The sequence below is a fragment of the Homalodisca vitripennis genome, chromosome 4 (genome assembly GCF_021130785.1).
Source record: "Homalodisca vitripennis isolate AUS2020 chromosome 4, UT_GWSS_2.1, whole genome shotgun sequence".
NCBI classification, from domain to species: Eukaryota; Metazoa; Arthropoda; class Insecta; order Hemiptera; family Cicadellidae; genus Homalodisca; species Homalodisca vitripennis.
Genome location: NC_060210.1, coordinates 108,579,657 through 108,605,183, shown reverse-complemented (window position 1 = coordinate 108,605,183; position 25,527 = coordinate 108,579,657). Strand labels below are relative to the sequence as shown.

Here is a 25,527-nt window from a genome sequence, read left to right as displayed (position 1 = left end):
GTGTTGGGAGAGTTGTGCTACTGATGGTTGTGTTCATATAAACCTACTGCACTAGTATATATTATGGGTCAATTTAAATGATTCAAAATTGCATTTCATGGCTAAAAGTGTAATCCACATGGGTCAAATAAGGACCCAATCTTTTCAATGTAGTAAATAAACATGCCATATATTTTTTTTTTTTACACCTTATATAGTATAAAATAAAATACAAAAAAATACCAAACTAAAATCCAAACGCATAAATAATCACATGCAACTAGAAACAAAAACAACAAATCTGAAACTTAGTGAAGGAAAGAAAGAGGTTTAATTGGTGAGCAGGTGAAGTATGATTAGCACTCAGGTTTGAAACTACTTCAACATTCCATACTAAGGCAGATAATGCACACTTTTATAAACCATACAATCCATATTGTTGCTCTAAAAATATAATTAAAAATACAGTACACACATACCATGATTTCTGTTTTTAAATAAGTACACTTTCTAACTCAGCATCTAAGAAAAAACTCTTTTGAGTTTCTCTATCGTTATTTATTAAGCCAAATACAGTAAACAAATTTATTCAACAACAATAACAGATTCAAGTTTGTCATTAAAAAAAAAAAAAAAAAATTGATGGATTGTATTCAAAACTTAATCTAGAGGGGCTTTGGCAGGCACAGAGACATGCAAGCTGTGCTAACCTGCGCCCAGAGACGAGAGGCTAGAAGTGAGAGAAGCGAGGTTAGTCGAGTAGCCAGGAGCAGCAGACCCAGATTGTGGGGGAAGTCCTACACATGCACACAAGTTAGTCTCTCACACTTTCAGTCATTCTGGTACCAACCAAATCATTTATTTAGTTTTTGATAGATTTATTACAAAAGCAAGCCCCCACAGGAGTTTTTATTTATGTTGAAATTGTTACTAACTAATAACAATATTCACAACCAAAAGCTTTGAAATTACAGATGATATTAGTTTCACAATACAAGTAATTTAAATTTATTCCTTAACATATTTTTATTGAATATTTACAGCAAATCAAAGAAAACACTAATTGAATTTATTTAGTTAATTTACTTTTACAAATAATTGTTTATTCAGCATCAAGTTACTACAATAAAAAGCTATAGGATATGACAGTTTTTTAAATGTAGCTAATTCACTTAAATTCCCTGTCAACCCCAATAATCAGAAAGTTCCCGGTACAGTACTTTTACAGTTTTTTTTACGTAACTGTAAAAGCCACCAGCCCTACAGTAGCCTCTGCCATGATAGACGCTGAGTCATTGTGCCATATATCATTTTTTGTGAGTTGTTAGATTATGTCTTAAAGTTGTGCTTTGTTGTTGTGTGTTATCATTATGTAGCGATTTTTGTGATGGCTGATAAATTTGAGCAATGGGTTCGCACCAAGTTTTGCTTTAAACAAATCATCAAAGGAAACTTGTTCAATGCTTGAAGAAGCTTTTGAGCAGAACACAGATTTTTGAGTGGTACACTTGTTTCAAGGCTAGCAGAACTTCAATTAAAGATGATGATCGTTCAGGATGGCCTTCCATGAGCACAACAGATGAAATTGTTCAACAAATTCAGCACCTCATTCATGAAGACCGTCATCAGACAATAAATAACTTATGTAGTATAGTCCTTATTAGCTATGGAAGTTGTCAAGAAATGTTAACTGAAAATCTAGTCATGTATCAGATTGCCGCAAAATTTGGCCTTGGCTTTTGACTGTTGATCAGGAACAGCAATGTGTTAATATGAGCAGTGAACTCAAAGAAACAACTGAAAGTGACCCCACATTCACATCCAGGATCATAACTGGTGATAAATGTTAGTTTTATGGTTATGATCTAGAAACAAAACAGCAGTCATCAGTGTGGAAAAGTCCACAGTCACTAAAACAAAAAAAAGCAAGATAAGTGGGAAGTACAACAAAAACAATGCTCGTGGTTTTTTTACATTAAAAGCATAGTCCATCGTGAGTTCTTGCAACCTGATTATTACAATGAACTCTCATTTTTATTGTGTCGTTTTGAGGCGCTTGAGGGAATATGTGCATCAAAGAAGGCCTCACTTGTGGAAAGACAAAAACTGGTTGTTGGATCACGAGACTACGCTCCAGCTCACGCTTACAAGAAAACAATAGTTTTTGTCCAAAAAACAACATGGCTAACATTCCAGATCCTGGCTATTCACCATATTTAGCCCCTTGTTACTATTCTCTTTTCCCAAAAATGAAATGCATATAAAAGATCACTGTCCACCACTTGAGAAAAAAAAAATCCAGGAAGTTCTCTTTCTGGAGAAGTTGGTTTTTAACACTTTCCAGTCATGGAAGCAAAGCTGGGTTCATCGTATCAACTCAAATGGAGATTATTTCAAAGTGGACCCAATAATAGCCCAGGTAAGAAAACAAATATTAGCAGAACTAATCCAGGAACTTTCTGATACTACCTCTTAGTGTAGTATTTTTGAGTTTACTACAACCTCATTATGTGGTTTGTAGGTTATCAGGCCATTTAGTTATATCTTGCAGTCAAGTATTTATATATTTCGACAAAAACACTAGAAATGCTATAGTAAAAATAAAATAACCACATGATCATATTGTGGTTTGTTCTAATTAAGTTTAAAAATAGACTGCAATGAATTGTATGAGAGTAGTACACATATTATTTATCACCGTTTCATAACAAAATAAGTGGTAAAATTGTTGGATTTTTAAATCCTTTATTTTGTGTGTCTGACTTTTTTTTCTCTTCTCTCAGTTATTGTGAAATTCTGGTTTGCAATTTTCAAAAGACCACCATTTTGAAACTATAAACTATAGATTTTTCTTTCAGCAGAAAGTAACATCTTAATACATTTTTTTAAATTTTAAAACATATACAGTGCTCTCAATCTAATATTTTGTGTGTATATTTGCATTTCGTTTTGTTTCATATTCTTGAATGTAATAATTATTGTTTTTAATAGACATGCCTATGTTCAGAAGCAGAACAAATATTTACAATCTACTTAATAAAGTTTACATTTCTTTCAGCCACAATAAGTTAACAAGGCAATAGAACCTGTTAATTCCAATACAGAACAAAAAAGCACACTGGAATGTTTTCGATGAGATAACATAAATGAATTTAAACAAAGACATAATAACAATACCACATCAAGTTGTTACATTTTACAAATATGTAAACAAGAAGGATAAACGTAGCAGTAATTAATAATTAAGATGGTTTGTTTCCAATTCAAAATAAATTTGTGGTTAGTTCAAGTATAGTTCAGTGTTAAAAAACAATGTCTTTATCTTGTACATTTATACATACACAGTTCCACAAGTTTTATCATCAACATTTGTTATCAACAACCAACACAAGCACCATTAGGCCCATTTTTGGAAACCATTTCTTATTAGCAATCTAAGAACAATCTATTTTATGCTAACTAACCTGATATTGTAGTTCCATTGGCAGTTGGAGTGCTGTACAATGAAGCAGGCTGTGTACCGCTGTAGATTGAAGAGGGAGGAGTGGTGATCTGTTGGGTCTGAGAGCCCAACAGTCGCATGGAGCTGCCTGGTGTACCTGCATTAACCAGTACCGGAGCAGGGGATACGAGCCGCATCGTCTGAGGAGCACCAGCAGAGATGCTGCGGATCACCATGCTACCGTTCTGATCGTAGTAGGCTGGAATCACCTGATACTGGCTGGGCTGTACTTGTGGCAGGTTTGATGGGTTCTCTGACGCTGATGATGGTGTCAGAGGACGCCTCTGCTGTGTCGTCGTCCCTTGTTGGATTATGTTGGCAGGATACACACCCCATGGCATGCTATAATACTGAGGCATAACTGTTGGTCCTGCTGTCAACAAAACATATTGTTCAGTCAATAAAACAATAACATTTAAACTGATATTTATGACGATAGTTTTATTTTTGTGGCACTGAATATTATTTCTAGTTTCTGAATTCATAATGAATGAAAACTAAATTTGGAACCTAAAGTGAATCTTAGAGCTCAAACTATCAGATATAAACTACTTTGTTATGTTGATTTATACTGGCAGACACTACACATTTTTAATGTAACTATAAGCACACAGATTTCAATATAAATTTCTCTAAGAATCCTTCACCACCCATTTTTGTTATTTTTATTCATCATTATATATTTTTCACTTCCCATTCACAAATTTTATATTATAACTCTAACAGCATTAGCATTATTTTGATAAAAAAATGTAATGTCATATAGTGATATAATTGTACATATCTTAAAAAAAATAACAGAAGCATACACTTTCATTTAAAAAATAAATAAACCAGTATTACAAACATACTGAAAACCATTCAAATTAATTATTTAAATTTTTGAGAAAAAATGTTCAATAAATTCAAATATAAAAGTTATCTTGCATTGTACTTGCAAAATGTTTGTACTTGTAATTGAGATCCTTCAACATTTAATGAAGAAGTATACTATTTGAGCTCGTCTCCTAGACCATTAGAATCTAAACAAACCAAGGGTTGAAAATGTAGAGTTACCTTAGATTTTAATCAGAGAGCTGTGTTTTTACAACAACCTAATTCCATTGTTAAGATAAACTAGGCCTGCATGTTGTAACTGGTTCACTAGCCGTCAAAGAAAGGTTTACTTCTAGCTGGTTTATTCTTCCAGTTGAATCTACACTAGGCAAATCTATATATGTCCAGAAGTGGCACTTCAATAATTCACAAATAACAAGATACTTATTGGGGAAAAAGGATGAATTGATAGGTCTAGTCTACTGTGGAGGATTACGAGAGTGGGTGGGGTCTCGTCCATTTGAGATATAGTGTGCCTGCTATCCCTCCTATGGGATCTCGAGACAGTCCATCAACACTAACTACACACACATTTTTATATTCTAAATACATTTTATTCTATAAGTTAACTTTTAAATAAAAAAGATAGTTAACTTTAGAAAAATATACAAAATAAAAGATTATTTAATGAGTCTCTCTCGGTTTCAAGATGTGTATTTTGTTGTTACACTTCTTTAATATTAAAATGTCATTTTTCCTATCATCGACCTTAATTTTAATGGTTGTGGTTCCTTTATTATTTATGACATTACGTAATTGTTTAAACTATTTCTATTGACTTGAAACATGTGATGAATTGAGTATTTGAGATACATTGATATCGATTGACAGTTCTGTTATTCAATATATAAAGGATCGATGATTGTAATAAGCGATATAAAAACCAGGTCCGCTTATCGTACTCTGCCTGATACAATGATACAATTTAGGCCTATATGTTGTGTATAGTTTGGTAGTTGGTGACAGTGCAGATGAAGGATAGGGTACGATAAGCGGACCCGGTTTTTTATATCGAAATTGGCAAACAATATTACGTAATCATAACCATCGATATAACCAATCGATACTGATTAATTATTTTGAATAATTAACTTAAATAATGTATATTAACAGCTGTAAATACTTTCAAATAATACAAGTAAGGTAATATTTCAATTTTACCGTAAGTAACATTGCTTATTAAAAATGGCAGTCAATCTTAGAAAACTACACGTCATTGCTTTAAAAGATGATAAAACATGTTTTTTGTGGCTTCAACATGTTGAATAGTACCTAAAAATCCATTATGTTAAATTTGTGGGAAAGAAACAAATGCAACTGTGAGAGGAGCAAACATGGTCGTCTTCAGATGCAAAAAAAGGTAATGGTGGACATAATTATAGTAAAAACACAATGAAAAAAAAAAGAATAGTTTTATTGAAGGGTCAAAGTTTGGACTGCGCAATATTGTGACTTTAAAGTAATTCTTTTCCAGAAATCAGACAAATTATGATTTTTAATTCTTGAGTGTAGTTTTGATTTACACAGTCCATCAAGAAGTACGATATCTAACTGGCTGTTGTTTTGCAGAGAAGTGTGTTTTGTGAGGATTGATAATCAGTTTAATAGGGAAGAAAAGCTTGGAGGTCCTGGAGTGGTGGTGGAAATTGATGAGTGCAAAATTGGAAAACGTAAAAATAGAGAGGTTGGTAGAAGGAACCTGGATACTAGATTTAATAGATACTATACTGGAAGGACAAAAACGTGGGGGTAGGTATAGAATATAGATTTGTCCTGTAAACAAACGAGATGCTAAAACCCTCATTCCTCTCGTATTACAACAAGTACAGCTTGGAACAACCACTGTAAAACGCAGTCTAAGAAGTGGTATCCAGCCGACCATCTGCAGATCACCTCTTTGAATATTTATATAGAAGAGAGGTACAATTTTCTGAAATGGACATGTTCAACCATTTCCTTAAAGTAGTAAAAAAATTGTTACCCAGGCGAAAACATATAGATAGTTCGACAAGTTTCCATTTTATATTCTAATTATTGTTATGTTATCATTTCTTGTTCTATTCCCAACGTTTGTTATCATTTCTTAATTATTTATGAGTTTTGGTGTTTGATCGTTCTCGTTCTGGTTCATTTAGTTTAAGTAATGAGTTTCCCTAATTTTGGTTATGTTCATATTTATTATTTGCGAATATTAGGTATCGATGATTATATTCTTTGATATAAAAAACCGGATCCACTTATCACACCCTACCCCAGATGAACATTAGTTATCTGTAAATAAGTTATACGCTAACTAGGAAAATGAGTTTTTATGATTCATTGTTAAAATATTTACCAATATGTTAAGAATGCACTAATAATTCCCATCAATCGTAATCATCAAAAGAATACTTCAATGGTATATTAAATATATCAAGATGTTATTAGCGTTTTTAGGTTTACAAAGCTAATTGTTATTTGGAAATGAATGTGAAGGAGCAGCAATATAACACATTCCCTTGAGTACTCCCTTCAGTCAGCACAGCTTAAGTTGTCTGTACGGTCAACGTGTTAACTACAGTTAAAACTACTTCTATGATACAAGTAGTTAACACCCTTACCACATTTAATATTGATCTTCATCTTCCACAACCTTAAGTAAATATTTTAACTAGGCCTACTGAATAATAACTGTCTAGGTATAACAAATTTAGTGTACTTAATTTTGTTCCTGATCTAAACTGAGTAATCTTCAGCAGGCAACATGGCCTAAGGTGTAAGCCGTGGTCAATGTGTTAAACACTGTATGATTTTCCAGTTATAATACATGTAGTCATCACATTCACTGCTGAAGATCTTATGAAATGTCATTTTTAATATAATTGTATTTGTGAACGTCCCAAAGAAATCAGATGATGACACCAATAAAAGGGTTAGTATAATAGGTCTCGTCTCGTACATTAAAAAATTATGAATATCCTATTATCCACACAACAAATAGGCCAAGGCCCTGTATTACATATACAACAATCAAAAGCTTTTGAAACTTTTTTTTCAATAGGCCTAACCAGGTCTAAGGTATATGAGATGTGAACAATAAGTAAATGAAGTAGGCTATTAGTATGCCACCTAATATTTTTTTTTTTCAATTTTACTCAGGTTTTCAGAAAATTAACAATTTATATCATATTGATATTGTACCTACAAAATAATTTCATAGTTGGAAATAGGCTAGTAAAAGAGAGGAACAATATTTGGATTTAAACACTAGCTGTCAAACAATGAAAGTGGTTAATGGAAAGGAGTAGGAGGGATTGACATACAATCCCAACTAATTCAAAGTTATTGGAACATTGGAACCGTGCGATTGAATATCAGCATCAGCAAGAATTATGTGTCTGTGCTTTTGATCCTTCTTCAATGGCATTATTCTAACATTTGATTGAAATTTTGCCACGTACAGTTACTTAGGTGTAGATTGACTAACCCATGGAGGTGGTAGATTTCTCTCCGATGCACGTACCCATGGATTCGATGTATGCAGTAATATGTCACAATAAAATATCTAGTCTAATAATTTTGACATGAAATGTTGAATTTGGATCTGAAAAAGAAAAACACTAACATCTGACACTTATTGATTTCACACAACCCAATTATTCAACTTATGAAAACAGTAACAGAAGAACTGTAATTGATTAAATAAAATGGTGGCAAATTCCAGACTACAAAGGTAGCAGCTGACGAGACTTGTAGGAGCCGAACCACCGTTGAAAACAACCAGGGATGCCACTACCACAACCCTCCACGGAAAACAAAAACACACGTTTCCGGAACACTACATCTAGGGACAGATAGCAGCACCTCAGTTCAAACACGTGCAACAGTTTGATCTGAGCATGCGCCTGACTCTCAACATCGCTTTATATAATTCCCATTCGAACACTGACGCACTACAAAAAATAATAAAGAGCTACATCTTGTTATTTTATGGCAAAATTAAATAACACTAGGTTGGTTAGTCGGAAGAATTCCAGGCCACTTTAATTTTTGTTTTCTAGGTTAACGAATAACGGAGATGCAAAAGTTTTTAAAGTTTGGACGCCGCGCAGCCGCCATAGTGAAATGAAATGGCGTACCTAGCTAAACAAAGAACAAAGTCAAGATATTTATACGATACATTCTTTACCAATTTGAATTTGTTTCAGCATTCCTTTCGCCAGTTCTTGGTGACAGAACAATACTTATGTCTATGATGTAACTTATGTCTAGAAATAAAAATTACAAAATGTTTTCGAAATGTAGCATTCCGGAGAACACTACCGGTATTGGTTTTATATGTATGTTAATTTTAAATTGAATTATTAACATTTTAAAAGTTTAAACAGCCGCTATATTGCAATGGAATAGTGTACCTGGCTGGCAAAATACTTAGCAGTAATAACTAATAAGAATACATCTTTGAACACTTTTGTATTTTTAATGTACATTTCGGATTCGAAGAATTCATCTTGAGATACTTGTAGAGGTTACCAGTAATATTGCTAAGATAAATGTATAAACCAAGTTTCAATCTGTTTTGGTTTTTTGGCACAGTTAGGATGCAGTTTCACAAAACATATTATAATATAGAAACTTTCGAAAGGAGTGGTTTTGGGCTCTGGTGGTCATATTCGGTGTAGTTATAAGAAATGTACGGTAAAAACTACCACGATAACATTTGCAATAGCTGATTTTGTATACAAAATCTACATAAGATTAAAAAATGAGATTTAAATAAAAAAATTGTGATTCTAACGAGTTCAAAACAAAAATTCAGCAAATCAAATTGTAATCACGTTGTTTCATAATGCTGGAACGTAGGCAAACTTTCTTGCACTAGGCTTTGGAAGTAACAATTCCAATCTAAATTGATCGAAAAACTCCATGTAAATTGTTCCAGGTCTAATTTGACAACGTAATAATCTCATTAACTACTTTAATGCAGTACTGTTCGAATAATACAATGATTTTTCAAAGAGATAAATACAATGTGTACATAAAGAAAACACTAGAAATCCGCCACACATCCCCGCGTAACAGACTTCGCTTAGGTTACATGAAAAATTCAAGTTTATAGCTCATTTCATTCTAATAGTTAGATAGCTTCTAGACTGTATTTGCTACTGTACAGTGTAACATGTTAAAATGTCATACGATAGTTGTAAGTTTGTTTACAAATATATTTATTCTTAGTTTTCTCGTTGCCATCAAGATCAATGTAAAAATGTTCACTACAGCTCAGTTAAATTCCATGTAATGACATCCACCATCATAAGTTTATACCCCAGTTTGTTCGAGAGACATTGTACGGAGAGACAGAACATAATTTTGTCTAGCTTCTCGAGTGACAGGCCAAGCAGCTAATAAAAGAAAGTGTTATTTTGTTAACGATAACATTTTCTGTAGTTTATAGAGCAAAAACGAGTTTCAGTCCACCGTTTCAGCAGTTTAAAGTTAGTAAAAGGATTTTATGCAGAAACATTGTGCGCTCTAAAACATCCATAAAGTACCAATCTTTTTTCCGAAATAATTTCCGCCATGAGAAACAAGTATCTCTCAAAATTGGAATACGAGTATGATAAACAATGCACTTCCTTGCAATCCTGGTGGGGTTTTTGGTGGATCTAAGAGGGTACATTTTCTAAAAAAATCCACAAACATGTTTTTATAGGTTTCTATACTTTTAATGTATCCGTGTGATTTAAATAATTGTATTTTCACTTTAACACGTTAACTGCCACCATAAAGAATTCTAGAGTTCCCTGTATTTCCAAAATTTTCTGGGCTCGGTTTCTATGTGATATTGTTTTTGTGGTGAATATAACGGTAAATTAAGACGATTTATGCAAATTATATGATATGGGGTGTGGGGCTTAACTTTGGACCGATCGGGTCGGCAGATTTATTTTTCAACCGAAATTGCCTGAAAATATTACTTGCCGAACCGATCGGGCTGACATAGAAATTTCAGTACACTTTGGGATATTTAGTGGCTGTAAAGACATCGTGCATTCCTTTTCATTACTCTATGGTGCGTGTGCAATGAACGGCGGACTGAACAAACAAACATTCCCAACTTCTTCACGCTCACAGCCGATACGTACAAGCGTAGCGTAGTTCGCGCCAATTATTTATGTAACCTCACTTGCACTCGCTACTTCATTGTGATTGTTCGTTACATAGTTGTAAGGTTGTTTATGTTAGTCTAAGCTTTATTAAATATCAGAGATGAGTGGAAACCTGGATGAAAGTGATATAGACATGTTTTTGGACGAACCGATGAGTAGTGAACGCGATAGATATGGAGGTAATTATGGTGAATTGGAAAATTATAGTGGATCTGAGTTTCCTGATTTGAAAGTCATTGGAGATTTCATCACTGTCGATTCTGTATTTAGTACCGACTACGAAGATGCTATGGCTGAGAATGAAAATGCTGTTTTCGATGACGAATTGAAGATAGGCCTAGATGGAAATTCTGATATGACTAACAGCAGTGTGTGTGTGAATAAGAACAGTGGAAATGAAAATGCTGGTTTGAATGAAGACTCGATTAATGATCTTAATGAGATTGAGGAGGCCTTAGATATTGAAGAGGGAAGGAGATCAAGGAAGAACTGCAAGATTTGCTACAACAAGGCTATGCGTGAGGGAGGTCGTCAAGTATACAAAAATCTGAAGAAAGTGACAACTTTCTTTGAGCTGTGCCCAGGAAAGCCCTACCTCCCGAAAAACTGTTTTAAGAAAATCCACAAGTAGACCTTAATCTGTATTACATAAGTATTAGTCCTCTTTTATGTATCCAATTAATAATAATCTTTGTTTTTATAAATATTAAAATATTAGGTATTAGTTTATATCCGATAATTCCAATATAAACGCTCCCAAAATAGTTTTTCTAATTTCATTTACAACGATAATGAGGTAAATGAAACGAGAATAATTAATAAAACAGTATAATCACATAATAAAATCAATTCACGAAAGTATAGTAGAAAAATATATCAACAATCGGTAAAAAATAAATTTGCCGATCCGATCGGGAGATAACAGTTTATAATGTTCCACGGTGTTTTACTGAATCTAAAAAATAACGAAACAACTTAAAACGACGTTCTCTGTTAGTTTTTGTATCTATTTAGAATATTTAATCCACTGGTTTGCCACCAGAGCTAAACGCAATGCTCGTAACTGCAATAAAGTAAAACTATGTTATCGTCATGGTGAGGTCCGATCGGGTCGGCAGTGCATAGCAGCAACAAAATATTCGCCGACCCCATCGGACCGGCATGGCAGTTAACGTGTTTAAATAAATGTTTCTAAAACCATCGAGTTTCATGTTCATTTTATACAATTAGACACGGCTTAAGGATATAAGAAACGAATGGAAGGACCACGTTAAAAAAGTCAAAATTCCGTAGCACTGAAGTGCTCGCTTTGTAGTGTCCTAACAAGCTTAACCCCTCCCTCACCTCTTCACCACCGCGCACAAACCACACGAGATAAATACTACATTAATACTACATCATAAAAAACTAAATTACTTTTGTGATATTTAAAAACATTAACTTTAGCTATGAAAGTGTTTTTAATGTCAAAATAGTTAATCGAATCTCATACAACATAAATTTAGTCAAGTGAACAGGCTGTGACAATAAGCTAAATAGCCAAATGTACATAACATTCTAGATATTAAATACACATATCGGTGAAACACACACACACACACACACACACACACACACACACACACACACACACACACACACACACACACACACACACACACACACACACACACACACACACACACACACACACACACACACACACACACACACACACACACACACACACACACACACACACACACACACAAACACACAAACACACACACACACACACACACACACACACACACACACACACACACACACACACACACACACACACACACACACACACACACACACACACACACACACACACACACACACACACACACACACACACACACACACACACACACACACACACACACACACACACACACACACACACACACACACACACACACACACACACACACACACACACACACACACACACACACACACACACACACACACACACATACACACACACACACACACACACACACACACACACACACACACGGCCAGGGGAGTTTCTAGTACTGTGCAAATCGTACTTTAAGTCATTAAGGGAGGGGACACCAAATGAGAAGAAATATGTAAATGTTGATGTGGCTATAATATGAGTTTTTCTTTACAAGCGCACTCGTAGCGATAGTTGACCCCGATCCATATTAGCACTAATAGATTTTCTGAAAAATCCAGCATTATAGGCACTACGTTTTGTACTTTCCTTCCTCCCTCATCCTTCTTAAAAATAAAAGTATACTCGCTCGGTCATTCAGCTCAAACACCCTAAATCCGTTCTCGCCCACGCCCGTCCGGGCAATGTGTAAGTAAGCTAAATTAACTCAAAAATGAAATGCTAAAACATTATACACAGCAGTGCCAAAAATAAATTTGATGGAGAGGTGGATAAATTGGAAGTATTGTTGGATTGCGCAGGTGGTGGAATATGGGGAAGCGGCGCTTCTTTGGACAGGTTGTTTTTATCTCGGGTCGCTTCTGAAGATGGCAATGTGTCTAAAATCAGTTAAAAATAGCATTTAATAAAGTCCATAACAATATCATTTACGACATCATAAATATATTACATATTAAGCACCTTCGTATTTGGTTCTGAAATGTGTCCTGGGTGAAGAAGAAAACACAGTCAAGTACTTGGGTACGGTCACTCTATGTGACTTATAGTAAAATGTACAAGTCTGAATAAGTTATGATAAATAGTTCTAATTAGTACTAGATTGATACACACCTTTGTACTATTAATGTTATGACGATGCTAACTAAATTAACGATAACATTATTGGTACATTAGTAAATATCGTTCCTTAAGGAGGTTTTACAGGTTGCTCCAGATTCGAGTCGATATAATATCATGTATTACATATGAAAACTAAAATACTCGTATTGTAGTCAATGATCAGTACAGAACACAAAACTTTGCATAACATTACACATAATCTTCAGCTATTCGCAGTGACTAACACTTAGTTCCCGTGTAGTAAATAGCAGTTCTATATAGCCAATTCCCGGACGATGTATCACAATGTCATTATTTATAATATTAACACTGGTATTGCGCATGTACTGTGAAGTGTGTTCCTAGGAGTGTAGTTCTTTTCAAGTTCACGAGTACGGTAGATCACTAACAATGTAAAGAATAAAAGAAACCAGTAACAGCCATACTGTAATGCAATATCTCAGTTGTAATATTTTTGCAAGATCCAGGAAGTAAGGCAGACTATCAAATTTAAACCTAGACACGAATAAAAGTGAGAAAATGATTAGTAGAAATTACACATTCCTGCATAACCATGCCGTTATTGTATAATGTATGTATCCATTTAAAAGAGAACTGATTATTCCATTAAAATTATGAACAGTTATGCAATCCTACTCATATTTATATTAAGTGTACGTAAATGGTACACACGGACGGCGAACAACGCGGCTTTAAGATTGTTAAGGATTTTATAGAACAACAATTTAGAGATATTTTTATAACGCGTAATTAAGACAATAATTAACAGATGTCACAAAAACAATACAGTAGTCTTGCAGAGAAAGGTGTGCAAAACTCAGAAATTACGATAGCAATTACTAAAAGTGGTGTCTTAACATTAGAAGAGGCGCCAACAGACTTGGACTGTTTAATTAATATGGAAACGAGGCACACACAAGCCATGAATGAAAGAGATCGCGACCCGGTCCCTCTGTCAGCGTTGTTACTGCCACTCTGCCACTCCATACCAATTTACATTGTGAGTCGCGGCGAGTTTCTGTTGCTGCAAGATGTCCCACAGCGTTACAAGAATGAATTGTAAGTTGTTACAAAATAATTAAAGGATCCTAAAATACACAAAACTTATAACTCAATATCACGTGATCGTGCCAATAAAAAGGTGTTTGTTCAGCTGAAACAAGTAAAAACGTGTGCTCAAGGCCTCGTCCGCTGGTCTTTGTGGGAGCGATGGGCCGGAACAGCGTAACCACAACAAATCCAATATCATTTGACGACCATGAGCCGAGCAGTGAGCAGTCTCCTATTTTGTGGTCCAATATCTGGCGTTAAACTTTATTTCTACTGTTGCAATAAAATCTCTTGGCCATTTAAAGGTATTTTGTCCGAAGACAGAAAATTTTACCGATAAAGAATAAGGAATTGGTAAAAAAACTCATCAAACAGTAACTTTCCATCTTATTTAACAAAAGTTTTCCCAGAAAAAAATGTACAAATAACACAAAAAGTATAGTGTTTGTCATCACAAGATGTTCAATATACAGTTTATTTGTATGGTAAGGCCTACCTGCCGCGATGACATAAGGCTCCTGAGGGTTGATGATGTAAGGGGTGGCGGGAGCAAAAGTGGCGCCTGGCGCAGGAGCGAGTCCGGCGAGTTGCTGTTGCTGCTGAGTCGCTGCAAGATGTTGATACTGTTGCTGCTGCAGCAGTTGGATCTGCTGCGCTGGGTTCACTGCTGTATTTTGGTTTCGAAATAATTGCTGTAACAAACAAAAAGTTATGTCAGTCCGAGCTAACGTTTAAGTGTGTAGTAGTAAAATACAAGTTTGCAGGTCATATCGGGAGTAAGGAATGTGCAAACAAAGAGTCATGTCAGACAGAGCTAAGGTTTACGTGTGTAATAGTAAAATACAAGTTTGCAGATCATATCGGGAGTAAGGAATGTGCAAACAAAGAGTCATGTCAGACAGAGCTAAGGTTTACGTGTGTAATAGTAAAATACAAATTTGCAGGTCATATCGGGAGTAAGGAATGTGCAAACAAAGAGTCATGTCAGACAGAGCTAAGGTTTACGTGTGTAATAGTAATATACAAGTTTGCAGGTCATATCGGGAGTAAGGAATGTGCAAACAAAGAGTCATGTCAGACAGAGCTAAGGTTTACGTGTGTAATAGTAAAATACAAGTTTGCAGGTCATATCGGGAGTAAGGAATGTGCAAACAAAGAGTCATGTCAGACAGAGCTAAGGTTTACGTGTGTAATAGTAAAATACAAGTTTGCAGGTCATATCGGGAGTAAGGAATGTGCAAACAAAGAGTCATGTCAGACAGAGCTAAGGTTTAAGTGTGTAGTAGTAAAATACAAGTTTGCAGGTCATATCGGGAGTAAGGAATGTGCAAACAAAGAGTCATGTCAGACAGAGCTAAGGTTTACGTGTGTAATAGTAAAATACAAGTTTGCAGGTCATATCGGGAGTAAGGAATGTGCAAACAAAGAGTCATGTCAGACAGAGCTAAGGTTTACGTGTGTAATAGTAAAATACAAGTTTGCAGGTCATATCGGGAGTAAGGAATGTGCAAACAAAGAGTCATGTCAGACAGAGCTAAGGTTTACGTGTGTAATAGTAAAATACAAGTTTGCAGGTCATATCGGGAGTAAGGAATGTGCAAACAAAGAGTCATGTCAGACAGAGCTAAGGTTTACGTGTGTAATAGTAAAATACAAGTTTGCAGGTCATATCGGGAGTAAGGAATGTGCAAACAAAGAGTCATGTCAGACAGAGCTAAGGTTTACGTGTGTAGTAAAATACAAGTTTGCAGGTCATATCGGGAGTAAGGAATCAAACAAAGAGTCATGTCAGACAGAGCTAAGGTTTACGTGTGTAGTAGTAAAATACAAGTTTGCAGGTCATATCGGGAGTAAGGAATGTGCAAACAAAGAGTCATGTCAGACAGAGCTAAGGTTTACGTGTGTAGTAGTAAAATACAAGTTTGCAGGTCATATCGGGAGTAAGGAATGTGCAAACAAAGAGTCATGTCAGACAGAGCTAAGGTTTACGTGTGTAGTAGTAAAATACAAGTTTGCAGGTCATATCGGGAGTAAGGAATGTGCAAACAAAGAGTCATGTCAGACAGAGCTAAGGTTTACGTGTGTAATAGTAAAATACAAGTTTGCAGGTCATATCGGGAGTAAGGAATGTGCAAACAAAGAGTCATGTCAGACAGAGCTAAGGTTTACGTGTGTAATAGTAAAATACAAGTTTGCAGGTCATATCGGGAGTAAGGAATGTGCAAACAAAGAGTCATGTCAGACAGAGCTAAGGTTTACGTGTGTAATAGTAAAATACAAGTTTGCAGGTCATATCGGGAGTAAGGTAATGTGCAAACAAAGAGTCATGTCAGACAGAGCTAAGGTTTACGTGTGTAATAGTAAAATACAACTTTGCAGATCATATCGGGAGTAAGGAATGTGCAAACAAAGAGTCATGTCAGACAGAGCTAAGGTTTACGTGTGTAATAGTAAAATACAACTTTGCAGATCATATCGGGAGTAAGGAATGTGCAAACAAAGAGTCATGTCAGACAGAGCTAAGGTTTACGTGTGTAATAGTAAAATACAAGTTTGCAGATCATATCGGGAGTAAGGAATGTGCAAACAGTCATGTCAGACAGAGCTAAGGTTTACGTGTGTAATAGTAAAATACAAGTTTGCAGATCATATCTTCAGTAAGGTGAGTAGAAACATCCGCATTATTATTAGGTTTACTATTATTTTACTATATATTATTATTTTACTAAATATACAGCAACCATTTTATATTATATTTGAAAAATGTTTGTGTAGATCACTAAATATGATTGCAACATTTATTCTAACGCGAACATATCATTTACGATTAATGTTATGGGAGATAAAGCTGAAAGCCGGAAAGTAGGAATTTCTTTGAATTTTAGCATTTTACACTAAAATATCATAACTGGAGAACACGTCAAGACCTATAACATCAATAATTTAAGTATAAAAATGTTATAAACATGATCGGTAAAGTGGCACCAAATTAAATTTACAAACTTGATAATAAAGGGGTTTAAGATCAAAGATCTGGTCAAAGTACAAGTAAGTTTAGTGTTCACAAAAACATTTTGACTGCATATTTTTCCGACACATATTATCTTAATTAAAATAGCCACTGGTTAAAAGTGTTATATGATTCATGACACTACTGTTTTCTTGCAACATAACAGTTGCAACTGGTGCACAGAACAGTGGTCTGTGGCGGATGTAGGAACACTGTTTCCATGTTTATTCATGCGGCCACTTCCACTTTTATATGCTATATGCGATTCATGACACTACTGTTTTCTTGCAACATAACAACAGTTGCAACTGGTGCACAGAACAGTGGTCTGTGGCAGATGTAGGAACACTGTTTCCATGTTTATTCATGCGGCCACTTCCACTTTTATATGCTATATGCGATTCATGACACTACTGTTTTCTTGCAACATAACAACAGTTGCAACTGGTGCACAGAACAGTGGTCTGTGGCAGATGTAGGAACACTGTTTCCATGTTTATTCATGCGGCCACTTCCACTTTTATATGCTATATGCGATTCATGACACTACTGTTTTCTTGCAACATAATAACAGTTGCAACTGGTGCACAGAACAGTGGTCTGTGGCAGATGTAGGAACACTGTTTCCATGTTTATTCATGCGGCCACTTCCACTTTTATATGCTATATGCGATTCATGACACTACTGTTTTCTTGCAACATAATAACAGTTGCAACTGGTGCACAGAACAGTGGTCTGTGGCAGATGTAGGAACACTGTTTCCATGTTTATTCATGCGGCCACTTCCACTTTTCTCTCCATCTTCGGATCTTGCACAGCACTCTCTACTACATGCGACGCTAATTCTCTATTCAATGATTTCCAACACATCGCCTATTTATATTTCCGTCAATTGATAAACTATATGGATACGTATTTATGTAAATTTACACTGTACTAGAGTTGAGATATATATATATATATATATAATCTAAATTTTTTTGCATGTTGTAACCGATTAGTACACATATAGGTGCTATATATATATATATATATATATATATATATATATATATATATATACTACAAGTGTCTTTTAATCATATGTACAATCAAGAATAATAAGTATAATAATGTATTCACGCTTAAATAGATAGACGTTTATTGTTATTAATCTGTCAAAATCAGTAACACTTTACAACGTGTTATATGCAGAACGTTTTCTTTATCTGGGTTTTTTTTTTAATCAATCAACTAAAGTAATATGTAATTATTTATTACACAATAAGTGTGTTAACTGAAAGGCTAAGAACTTTGACTTTACGTCTCCTTTTAGACATTTAGACCTTGTAGGACTTTTCTACGCTATTCTACACTTGTTCACTTGCTACTGAAATTGTTGGAGCTATTCAGCAAAATAGCATGGAAGTATTAGAGAGAAATTTGAAAAATTTTCAAGGCACGTATAAAACAGTTTATCTCTCCAAGGTACTTCAGGAGCGCATCTTTAAACTTAAACCTACAATGGACCTAGAGATTAGAATGTTCCTATTCTTCAAAATGAAATAAGACGCGGGCAGGTGGTAGTAGGACTAAGCTTAACATAGCATCACTCACTGCTGTGTTTTCTCCTTCATTAAATAAAAAAAATATTAGTAACACGCTGGGAGTAAATTAGTTTTAGATTATTTCTTATTTTAGAAACATCTGTGATTTGTAATATTTGACAGCAAGAAACTGAAAGAAATAAGGATGAATAATTTGTGAAATTTAATCAATTACCAACGCCTTCTCCAACAATAAACCAATTTCGTTGTTTGTTAAATTCGTTGGGCAAATTAACGCCAGTGGAAGCCATTGTGGCCACTGACACAGAGACAGACAGCCTTTGACAAAACAAACGATTCAGTTCTCTAATTAATTATAATTAATTAATAGTGTAATTGTGTGGTTAACGATTTCCACTGAATCTCTTTCTAGTTAAGCACTATTCCTGTTAATTCTTCATACCCTGCCTATCCTGGTTTACAATGGTTTTCTCATAACATTTGCTAATTTCTATACTGTTTATAATGTATAAACTCTAAAACGAGGTATCATGAAACCTTAGGTTATCAGTAAAACATTGTAGTAAACTGAAAACTAAAAAATAAAAATTGTATAAACAAAAAGCTTCCAAGTTTGCAAACATTTGAAATCCCCCTCCGTACGTTTGTTGAAAATGTGAAAGCTGATGTGTTCTGAAGAGCGGCCCCAAGAGGAGTTGCTATTGACAAGGGTGGGGAGAAGTGGGTCTTCACGCCAAGTGCTCTTAGCTACTTTTATACACAACATTTAGACAACAGAATAAACATCCTCCTAATTACAAACCATTTTTATAATCGTCTTTGATTAATTCCTCAAGACAATTATTAATTTGTAAAAATTTAATTAATTAGTGGCATTCATAAACATCATGTTATTAACCAGCACAGCACGTACAGCTGGCAGCCAACAGTATATCGGGTAGCAGAGAATTGACCTGCAGCAGTAGCACTAAACACTTACACAGCGTTGCTGTGTTGTGTAGCTGGCAGCCAACATATGGCGGGTAGCAAAGAATTGACCTGCAGCAGTAGCACTAAACACTTACACAGCGTTGCTGTGTTGTGTAGCTGGCAGCCAACATATAGCGGGTAGCAGAGAATTGACCTGCAGCAGTAGCACTAAACACTTACACAGCGTTGCTGTGTTGTGTAGCTGGCAGCCAACATATGGCGGGTAGCAAAGAATTGACCTGCAGCAGTAGCACTAAACACTTACTTACACAGAGTTGCTGTGTTGTGTAGCTGGCAGCCAACATATAGCGGGTAGTAGAGAATTGACCTGCAGCAGTAGCACTAAACACTTACACAGCGTTGCTGTGTTGTGTAGCTGGCAGCCAACATATGGCGGGTAGCAAAGAATTGACCTGCAGCAGTAGCACTAAACACTTACACAGCGTTGCTGTGTTGTGTAGCTGGCAGCCAACATATAGCGGGTAGCAGAGAATTGACCTGCAGCAGTAGCACTAAACACTTACACAGCGTTGCTGTGTTGTGTAGCTGGCAGCCAACATATGGCGGGTAGCAAAGAATTGACCTGCAGCAGTAGCACTAAACACTTACACAGCGTTGCTGTGTTGTGTAGCTGGCAGCCAACATATAGCGGGTAGCAGAGAATTGACCTGCAGCAGTAGCACTAAACACTTACACAGCGTTGCTGTGTTGTGTAGCTGGCAGCCAACATATGGCGGGTAGCAAAGAATTGACCTGCAGCAGTAGCACTAAACACTTACACAGCGTTGCTGTGTTGTGTAGCTGGCAGCCAACATATAGCGGGTAGCAGAGAATTGACCTGCAGCAGTAGCACTAAACACTTACACAGCGTTGCTGTGTTGTGTAGCTGGCAGCCAACATATGGCGGGTAGCAAAGAATTGACCTGCAGCAGTAGCACTAAACACTTACACAGCGTTGCTGAGTTGTGTAGCTGGCAGCCAAGGTATAGCGGGTAGCAGAGAATTGACCTGCAGCAGTAGCACTAAACACTTACACAGCGTTGCTGAGTTGTGTAGCTGGCAGCCAAGGTATAGCGGGTAGCAGAGAATTGACCTGCAGCAGTAGCACTAAACACTTACACAGCGAGTGTAGCCGGGGGCAAGATATCGTCTCACAGAGCCGAGGCGCAATATTTGATGAAAAGGGACTATTTGCGGAGAACCTCAGAATTAAATATGGCCGCCACTCCATTGTGGGGTCAACCAGAGCCAATTTGCTGTCCAGACCTTTAATCCATCCTACTTTAAATAAAATGTATTTGCAATATTTCATAGGAGATATATTGTATTTTTTTTGTAAAATATATTTTTAATAACTTAATCGAGTTCAGCGACTGTGATAGTAATTCATAATAATACTTTAACAGACTTGACTTACAATTTAAACGTAGTAGTATCAATCGGCTTCAATATTTAAGCAGTGGGGGAGAAATCAAAATAAACAGTTAAGTTATGAACTTACACTATGCATTTTAAAAAATCGATCTACGGAAATCATTAAACATTAAACAAACAAAACTAAAAACTCAAACATTTTAGGGTAACCATAGAGTACATTACTGTATTATAAAATGATAAATACTCCAAACAACAAATGTATCAAACAAATCCTGTTCTTTTTTTTATCACACTACAAAAAAATGTACTCAGTTGGTAAGTAAGTGTGTGGATATATGTCAAGTACAATTGGTTGATTAGTTGAATAAAAACCGTAATAAAACATTACACGAAGACGGAAAATATATGTGTGTGTTCACCTTATTTTCTTTAAAACCTTTAAAACTATAATTTTCAAAATGTGACAAAGAGTATATAAAGCATACAACTGTTTAAAATTTAAAATATCTTCTTGTTGAAATAAGTGTGTAACAGGATCAAACTTTCTTAAATTATAGATATTTCTCACTGCAAATCTCTGATTTAATACTACAGGCTGAAGGATAGTTTCATACGTACTACCAAAATGAATAATTCCATATCTTAAAATACCTTCGAACCACGAGGTGTAAAGTTGTTTTAGATGTTCTGCTCTAATAAAATTTTTCATATGGTACAATGCATAGTTAATTTTTCTTAACTTAACACTTAATGCATCAATGTAATAATTCCATTTTAAATTTCGGTCAATTATTAATCCTAAATATTTAATTTTATCAACTATTTCTATTTTTTCACATGTACATTTATAGTTACATATGTTTTTAAGGCAGAAAATATCAAATTCAATTTCTTTACAGTTTTTATCTCTATTAAAAAATAATAAACATTTAGATTTTGTCGTATTGACAAGAAGTTTGATTTTTATTAGCCATTGTGATATCATATTTAATTCGTGACTAATTAACATTTTCAACCTTTCTTTATTGTAGGCAGAGCATACTAAAGAAGTATCATCAGCGTAGGCAAAAATAGAAGAATATAGATTTAGTGTTAGCAATTCATTTATATAAATTATAAACATTAGAGGACGAAGAACTCCCCCTTGTGCAACACCATATCTCAGTTCTAATATGTTACTGGTTAAAGAGTTTATTTTCACAGTTTGTTTTCTATTGTTACAAAAGGTAGTCAGCCAATATAATGCCCTCCCGCCAATTTCATAGTACTGTACTTTTTTTAAGAGAATGTCAATATCAACAAGGCTTTTTGAAAATCAAGATAGATGGAAACTGTGTTTTTATTTGCGTTTATAGAGTCAGAGATGTGTTTAATATGGTTTTCTAATGCTAAATCTGCTCCTTTATTCGGTACAAATCCAAACTGTTTATTTGAAGTGAGTGATCTAGAATTTAAATATGCAAATAATTGGTCCTTTACTATTGTTTCAAAAATTTTAGCTATACTACTAATCAACGAGATAGGCCTGTAAGATAAGACTTTCTTGCAATCACCAGCTTTATAAATAGGAACAACAAGAGCTACTTTAAAAGAGTCTGGAAATATGCCTTCAATTACAGACAAATTAAATATATGAAGTAAAATTGGAGCAAATATGTCCATATTTCTTTTGATGGTAATAATAATAATGCCATCACTTCCAGAGTTCTTTTTTATTTTCATCTTATTAATAGTCTCAACTATATTATCAAAACTTACACAAAAATTATTTAAACCCACATGACAGTCTCTACATTCATCATCAAAAAACATATCAGATCCAAAGGACTGTTCCTTGAGTTCTGTGGTTATATTTACAAAATAATAATTAAAATAGTTAGCAACAAATTTTTCATTTCCAAGAACCTCAGTGTTTACATTGTTACAGATAACTGTGCTGATTTGATTTTTATTCTTATTCATAATAGATTTTATGACTTTCCAATATTTTTTTGTATTACCTTTGTTTTCTTCAATTAACGAAGAATAAAAGAAAAAGTGTGTGTGTGTGTTGTAAACATAGGCCGAAAAATGTCTTGTTTAATCGCTAGCCACGATTTTGTATTTTTTTCTAAAAAACTATTTCGTCTCTAAAACTAGTTAAGCTAAAGAAACTAAGTCTGGCTCATAGGTTTGAATAGATAAGAGAAAAGTATTTTTAAATAATTGTATTATTATCTTTGATATTAACAAAATGGCGTTTGTTGAAAATGTTTAAAGACAAATAACAAAAAAGCAGTATAGTTTTTCCAACGAAATCCAGCAATGCACAAGTGACCACGACCACTTTAAAAATACGCTTGCACAAGCCAGGAACAACAAACAACTGATACCTCTCAAATGACATGTTTGGCGCTCCTGGCTTGTGTTGATATATGCACAAGATATTAGCATTGTCCCAACTGATTATTATTTATTTTGCGTTATTTATCCATACCTTTTGCTAGAGACGAATAGAGATGTTCTATTCGTGTCATTGTGTTTCTATTGAATACACCTTTAAAATGACATGTCACAAGATGTTTGAATTTGAAAATTTAATATTACCCCATCTTTACATCTTTGAAACTGGGATGCAACATTTTTATCATCCAAAAAGTTCATAAAGGTATTTTAATACGTATGGTGAAGGTTTTACATTGTTATCTCAATCAGTTCGGGATATATCCAGACGTATCAGGATTTACACCCTGTATACACAGAGTGTCCCAGAACCCTCTTATCAATATTTAACGCAATTCTTGAACCAAAGACAAACCAAAATTTCGTACTAAAATTTTCGAAAACTCAGTAATTATTCGAGTAGCCGCCATTTTGTTTTTTTTTCACTTAACTATTTTTACTTTGAGGACTGATTATTGTAATGAGTTGAAATTTGATATATAGCTTATAATTTAACGCTCTAATTACAGAAAAAAATAATTTTCAAAAGCTTTATTTTCAAAATTTTAAACGTAAATATCTTAAAATCATCGTGTGATAAAGTCAATTTTAGCTGCTCTAATCAAGCTGAGTATAACAACTGTGGTCATAATATACTTACATATTGCAGGATTAGGTTTCTTTTGATTAAAACATAAGAAAATGTTTATAACGTACAAAATACAACATCTACAACTAATATAACATCATACGTGTGATGAATACTTTGAGAGATATTGTACACTTCCAAACATTAATGGATACTTCTGGTTAAATCGATAGGTTGCAGCGAGTGTAACATATATGTGAGCTGTTCCAGTAAACTTTTCTAAAACCACCAACAGTGGTTCAAAACCATGCACAAAATATTCAAAAACTAAATTTCATTGCGAAACTGAGAAGAGTGAGCCATACCAAGGACATGTTATCATGTAATAGGCACTGTACTTCAAGAGTACGGAACAGCACAAGTCTTGTACTGTACTAGTATATGACGGTACAATACAAGACTCCAATCACTACTTTCAATTTTTTATGTGGAAAGTAGCTACAGATAGTATAAACCGTAACAAAAACTGAGGAACAAACCACTAGGGAAGTAGAAAGCACTTCCTAGTCACAACTGTTGGAGAAAGGAGGCAAATTGGACGGCGACAGCGTGACAGTTAAGGGGAAAGTAAACCGATCGATCGCATCTCCTTTGTCCTGATAATCATCCAGCAATGTAACTGTAATAGGGCTTTCCGTTTTTACTTTTAGTAAACACTAAGGAACGACGTTGTGACCACAGTTTTACTCACTTCCCCAATCATACACAAAATTTTTCAGAATAATATTAACGCTAAAATAAGAAAACCGTAACAACTATGTATAGTGTTTGACAAAGGGATTGCCGAAGATATTCTGTATAGTCATTATCGCAAGGACCAATTAAACTAGAGTTCGATATTCACTTCTGCTTCAGGCGATTCGCAATGCATTTGTACTCTCTGTTATACAGTAGGTGTAATAATTACACAACTATCAAGGTCACGTATAAACACAAAAACACTACAATAATATGAATACTATTGGCAAACTTCCATGGTGGAAATAGTTATATTAAGAAGTTAGTACTCCTTAAACTGCACTATTCTGACCTCGAGTCTCCAGCAACGATGACGTGCAAGATTGTAGCGGTGAATGACTGTTTCACCTCGCCTTGACCTTTGTTATTGTTGCCTAGCCGTGCGGCCTGGCGCTCCTGCACAGTTCTCTGGATGTGGATCTCCTCTCCTTATCACAACAATATTACTTGTGACAAGTTACCAGTTCA

General features: G+C 34.9%; 1 protein-coding gene across 6 annotated transcripts in view; it reads right to left on the bottom strand.

Annotated features, from left to right (window-relative positions):
• The window catches only part of LOC124359939 (pumilio homolog 2), a 395,716-nt gene that overhangs the window by 16,704 nt on the left and 353,485 nt on the right, over positions 1–25,527 (bottom strand). For 4 of the 6 annotated variants that reach the window (XM_046813107.1, XM_046813109.1, XM_046813112.1 and 1 more), the window contains 3 exons: positions 14,844–15,039; positions 3,444–3,854; positions 690–776 (listed from right to left, as the gene is read on the bottom strand). In XM_046813107.1, the coding sequence (XP_046669063.1) occupies positions 690–776; positions 3,444–3,854; positions 14,844–15,039 (694 nt within the window). The remainder of the gene's footprint in view (positions 1–689; positions 777–3,443; positions 3,855–14,843; positions 15,040–25,527) is intronic. The other 2 variants (XM_046813108.1, XM_046813111.1) reach the window with 2 other exon arrangements.